A 6,404-nucleotide genomic window follows, 5' to 3' on the forward strand; every position below is an offset into this window, starting at 1 on the left:
ATTTATTTATTAGATATTATTTATTATAATGATCTTGCTTGGTCTATAAACACCATGCACTGTGCTGTGTTTTACCTTTCTGTGTTTTTCTTATTTGCTCCTGTAAAGCTGCTTTGGAACAATGCACATTGTGAAAAGCGCTATATAAATAAAATTGAATTGAATTGAATTGAATTGAATTGAATCAGGACACGCTGATCGGATGACATTCCGATCAGAAGCGCATTTACACTTGTCTTTTCAATGTGTATGTGGACAACATCCAGATACAGGTCGCATGTTAATGCCAAGTGTAAACGCACCCTTTGTTAAATTAATCTAATTGTCCAGTGCTGTCTAACACTATAGAATTATATGTCAGAAAGTACCTGATCCATAGACCTCCAACTCACACAGAGTGAGATAAGATGTACGTCCAGACAGGATCACATTCACATAACGCCCCTCCATTACACCACATGAGAGACTGACAGTATTACCAGGTAGAGGATCAGGTGTCACAGCACATCTAGAGAGAGAGAGAATCAATGAATCTCTATAGAGGTGTTTAATCAATCAATCAATGAAAAGTGTTGAAGTGATTTCATGAATAACTTTACATGGAATTGTTGTTTCCATTGTTGTCCAGTGAGTTTCCAATACGAATCTCTGCTCCATTGATTTCACCCATATAGTCGTCATGAGCAGTGATGATCACTGTACTAATGTTATAAACATCCAAGAGATCCAGCCTCCACCATGGGTTACTTTCAGATTCTGTACCAGCGCAGTATGTAGAAACATCTCCATATCTGACACCATCTATGGCATGTTGAACTTCCCAGTTGTAATATGTGGAGGACTGTGTAGCTGTTCCTCTGAATGCTAAATTCTCTAGAAAATATATATTCAAAGACAGATGATCAGTCAGTGTGTAGATAAACAAACCCATCTGTGAACGCTGTAATAATCATTCGAATCTTTACAACTCTTATGTTCATGACAGACCCACAGCAAAAAACTTTAATCTGACATTGAAATAGTCTGATACTTCATGACTGTTCTAAGATTAATGTCAATTTATTATAAACAATAATGTCACACTAAAAATGTTAACACACGGACATTTTAATTGATGATCTAAAGTGTTAATAATATAATCATAATGATTTATACATTTAATAAGTTCTAAAATAAATTTGTAAAATGAATGTAATTTTCCAGTGTTGTCTAAAAGTCGATTAAAATTCCCAGCAATCCGAAAAAGCGAAGCGAATGTCAGACGAACCACGATTTCACATCAAGAGCGAAACAATTGATTTATTTCACTCCTGGCGCGGATGGACAATAGCTTCGCTGTTGTTTGAGTAAAAGAAGACCGTGATGCAATTCTGAGAAACCAAGGCTGTCTGAACCTTGTGTATTTAACTATTTGAGTGGACATTCATTTTTAGTGGTGTCTGAATTCACAGTGGACATTATTGAGTGCACTCATTCAATCCAATGATGCATCTATAACAAGTGTCCAACCAGGGGCGGAGTGGGACTTAAAATCAGTCATGGCATCCTCGACCAAAAGCGGCCCTCCATCCATTCCGTCATTTGCAGATGGCCAGTCCGCCCCTGCAGTGGCGTAACAACACCGGCCCTCGCAGCCAATAAACAGACCGGCCCACCGGGAATCTTCCAGGTCCTCCCAATTAGCCAATCCAGGCTTGTGTACAACCGATGTACACTCACGGCTAGCTGCTAGCCATCTATCGTGAGGCTCGTGCTGAATGAATTCCTGCGTCTCGGCAGAAGATGGAGCACGCAGCGCTTCTAGTGCACTGAGTGTCCGAATTTACTCACTTGTTTTCACCCACTCCTTAAAGTGGAATATATTAATGCACTAATGTAGGGAATAGTAAATGAGGGTATAGGGGGCACTTTTGGACACAGCCCAACTATATAAATGACTTGGATCATTACACTAAAGCCATCAGGCTGCCATGTTGGTATGCCCAAACATTCTATTGAATTACCACACATTAACGATAAAAAACAGAACCTTACCAGTCCCCATTTTTGTAACTGAAGTCTCACAGTGCATTCTTACAACGTAAATGTATTAGGCATGGAAATGTTCATTTATTTAAAGTGGGGAATTTTCCCATCTCTGAGTGAGTTACATTCATCTTCATTACAGAAGCGTACATCACAGATCAGCAGACGGACGAGACACCTCAACATATGACAAATGTACTCATTCTAAATACAGATACATATAGACTGTGTATGTTCTTAAAGTCATGAAGTTGTATAATTTTATAAACTCTAAACATTTATACCTGAAATTAATTACCTGTTCCATAGATTTCCACCTCACACAGAGTGAGATAAGATGTACGTCCAGTCATGACCACATTCACATAACGTCCCACCATGACACCACATGAGTAACTGACAGTATTATTAGTCACAGGATCAGGTGTCACAGCACATCTAGAGAGAGAGAATCAATGAATCTCTATAGAGGTGTTTAATCAATCAATCAATCAATGAAAAGTGTTGAAGTGATTTCATGAATAACTTTACATGGGATTGTTGTTTCCATTGTTGTCCAGTGAGTTTCCAATACGAATCTCTGCTCCACTGGTTTCAGCCATATAGTCGTCATGAGCAGTGATGATCACTGTACTAATGTTATAAACATCCAAGAGATCCAACCTCCACCATGGGTCACTCTCAGATGATGTAGAAGAGCAGTATGTAGAAGCATCTGGTCCGTATCTGACACCATCTATGGCATTTGAAGCTTCCCAGGTGGAATATGTGGAGGACTGTGTCACTGATCCATTCAATGCTAAATTCTCTAGAAATATACAAAGACAGTTGATCAGTCAGTCTTGAGATGTACAGTAAGAAGAATTTATAATATTATTTTTATTTAAGTCATGAGATTTGTAAACATTAAAAGATGAATATGAAGCAAAAGTCCAGAATGTCAGATTTCCTTATTGAGTTTAATGAGCTGAGCTTAATAAGACTTTTGGAGTTGATTTTTTCTCTGTAATGTGAGTATTGTGTGAATTGTGTCACGGGTGTTTTGAAATGATCAACTGTGTCCTGATGTATTCATTGTTCACACAGCTCTAAAACTGTTTACGTCGCATTAAATATCTCTCGGATACTGTATAAATGATCTAAGATTAATGTCAACTATTTGATAACAAGAATGTTCCACTTGAAAGTCTACAACACAAAGATATGTTTGATTGACAACTAAAATTCTAACTTAACTAAATATTCACTAAAATAATCAGTTAAAAAAACAATATTGTAAATTAAATAATAATGTAAATATACAAAAAATGAATACATTCATGATATTTCCAGTGGAAGCTCTTGAAAGCTTGAAGCGTCTAGATGAGTGATGATTAAAAACACAAACCTACCAGAATGAAGCATTAGAGAACAGTCAGAAACACATTCTCATGAGAATTAAACTGTCATCTAACCACAAACTTACAACAATAGATGAACAATAAAAACATCAAGATTCACAGTTTTACATCATTCTACATTTCTACGTGAAGAACTAAAGAATCGATTACCTGCCAAACTACCTGGAATACAAACAAGACCTGTTGAACAAAAACAAGAATTTTACACTTTTACCTGGAAATCAATTACATTTAGATTAGAAAACTGGTTTTTAATTATTAACTTTTAAAGGGGAACTCTGTCGAAAAAAGAAAATTCTGTCATGTATTACTCACGCTCAAGTGGTTTGACAAGCCTGGGACTTCAGTTCATCTTTGCAATGCAAATTAGATAGTTTATGACTTTCGCCCATAGACAACAACGCGATTTATGCTGTGTCCTTAGCTTGTCGAATGACTTGAGAATAGTTCATGGCAGACTTTTCATTTTTCGGCGGAGTTCCCCTTTAAATGAGCCGTTCTTTGGCTGTTTTCGCAGCTTTGATGATGTTTTTTGGGTGTTTAACAGTGGATGTAAATGTTTCTAGTTTCAAAAAACGCATTATATTTCACATATCTGTTCATAGTCTATTGTTCACCGCTGTCCCTCTTCTCACAAAACCACTGGATTTCTTCCGGTTTCTATAAAGTCCCTCCTTCCGAAACGCTCTGATTGGTAAAGCTGACCAGGTCTGCCATGATTGGTTCCCCGCTGAGAGCGTGTGTGTGAAGATGTCCCACCCACACCATATCAGAGAGCTTCCGCTTCTCAGGCTGTTGTGATTGGTCGGTCCCCCTCTCAGTGCACGTGTGTTTATAAACTTTTAGCAATAAACAGTAACAATGGCGTCAACTTCACTGCATCAGTTAAACACATGCGGATCCATCGAAGTGTAACGGAGGTCTGCTAGTGCATGTGCAAACGTCTATCTTTGTTAGAGATCGTGATTGTTTTTCCTACTATGGCGAGGACTCCCATGTTTCACCCCTGTTTTCTACTATGGCGAGGGATGTGACACCGGACCGATTGGCATCAAACCGCTAGTTTGAGCCTTAGTTTAGCGTTAGTTTTGCCTTTTATATCGGACCCGGGTTGGATAATAAAACAAGCAGATGGACCAGGAGACATTTGCAGGCAGGACGCTTCATAGAAGTGTTTTAGAGGTATGCGCACACACACACAATATCAGTGTGTTACACAGAACAGCTTTCACAGCCGATGTTAAAGTCATGAAGCTGTTATTTGACCGTTGGTTCTCTGAGAATGTGTGAAGCTGAACTCTTATGACCAGCTGGAGGACTGTGATGAAAGTGAAAGTAGTTTAGCGAGTAGCTCAGTCGAATGTTTACCATCTCTGAGAACCAAACACTACTCCAGCGGCTCTTCCTCTTCTCTAAGGAAGGCCTCTCCCCTTTTTTGGGTATTGCTTTGGGTGGAGGTTATTAAAAGCACTCAGAATAGTGACATCACGTAGAATGTAAAGGGCTGTAGTCCGATTCCAGCCGTTCTCTGTAGTCCTTGAAATGTGAATTCTGTTAAAGACAATATCTCGCTTGGCACTGAACTTTGAGCTTTATCATTTTGCAGGTATTGTTTATGCTCTAACAGCAACATTACACACTAACTAAATTTAGAAAATTGGCATCATGGGGAACGGGACCTTTAAGTATTTGGTTGCAGCATCTATAAAGTTAGAGATTAACCCAACAAAAGGAAACATTCTGTTTCATCCACTCAAGTTGTTTTTGTTCTCTTAAACACAAATGAAGCTTCAATTTTCCTACTACATAGTCAATAGTGTCCCAGAACTTTCTGGTTTCCCACATTCGTCCAAATGCATGGGCGTCGGAACCATTGTATGTGGGTGGGACAGGACTGTTTCATTACGTTCATACACAGCAAGCTAAACAAAGTAATATCGTACATTGTACAATAATTATTGAGTGTAAATGATTATATTTATTCAAATTATTAAATGGATGCCAAATAATTGGGACAGTGCACTTACCATACACTTTATTGTTTATTATTTAAACAAATGTAAGCCATTATTCAAATATTTTCTTCATTTTATTGAAAATAAATGCCTGTAAGATCTGATATGATGTGAAAATGTAGAAGGAGTTCTGCAAATTTGAACTTGCGTCGATAGCGTCAAAACCACTTGTCACATGTCTTTCTCACTTCACCACTGAAGCCGCTATAAGTTTCTGGGGAGGACACACCCACATTTCCTGTGCGGCTGAAGCCCGTATTCAAATATCTTAATTTGTGTTTAGCAAAAGAACAGCAATTTTACACAGGGCGAGTAAATGATGACTGAATTTTTATTTTTGGCTGAACTATCCCTTTAAGATGTTTGTTGTGTGTGTGTTGAACAAAAATAAGGATTTTACACTTAAACCTGAAAATCTATTACATTAAGATTGTTACAAAGCTCTTAGGCCTTTAATAATTAAATATTAAAAAGTAATGTTTTTTAATGTTTTTTTAAAAAGATTTGAACGCAGAATGACTGACAGCATGTATGATGTTGAGATGATGATGTGAGGTGTACTCACCAGAGAGTAAGATCAGATGAATGAGTTTGTCCATGTCTCTGCTGAACAAAAGGAATATGAGAAAGGAGAAGAGAAGAGAATTGAGTTTCTTCTGGGTTATGAGCAGAACTTACACATGAAGATTTCACTCCTCTCTTTATCACTCTTTATACATCAGTACATCCTCTGGACATTTGACTGTCACTCTCCACCCTCATCATGACGTCACCACTGAATGTATGATGAATGTACATTTAACAAACGTTTTCAATTCAGGACCCACCTGGACAGGTATAATCAACTTGTAGACTGACAAAAAATTATTTAAATAATATACAAAAATATAAATACATTTGTAAAATAATTAGATATAACATTCATAAATAAAAGTTCTGTAGAAATATGAGTAAAAGCACACAT

At 37.5% G+C, this 6,404-nt stretch overlaps 1 protein-coding gene across 1 annotated transcript in view; it reads right to left on the reverse strand.

The window, feature by feature from the left end:
* The window catches only part of LOC130549968 (uncharacterized), a 15,414-nt gene extending 9,287 nt beyond the window's left edge, over positions 1-6,127 (reverse strand). Inside the window, exons 1-6 of the mRNA XM_057327295.1 lie at positions 6,006-6,127; positions 3,576-3,605; positions 2,557-2,833; positions 2,324-2,463; positions 600-873; positions 369-508 (exon numbers count right to left, since the gene is read on the reverse strand). Coding sequence (XP_057183278.1) covers positions 369-508; positions 600-873; positions 2,324-2,463; positions 2,557-2,833; positions 3,576-3,605; positions 6,006-6,039 — 895 coding nt within the window. The 5' untranslated portion in view covers positions 6,040-6,127. The remainder of the gene's footprint in view (positions 1-368; positions 509-599; positions 874-2,323; positions 2,464-2,556; positions 2,834-3,575; positions 3,606-6,005) is intronic.
* Between the last annotated feature and the right edge of the window lie 277 nt (positions 6,128-6,404).

Source organism: Triplophysa rosa, unplaced genomic scaffold, assembly GCF_024868665.1.
Source record: "Triplophysa rosa unplaced genomic scaffold, Trosa_1v2 scaffold200_ERROPOS107605, whole genome shotgun sequence".
Classification (NCBI taxonomy): Eukaryota; Metazoa; Chordata; class Actinopteri; order Cypriniformes; family Nemacheilidae; genus Triplophysa; species Triplophysa rosa.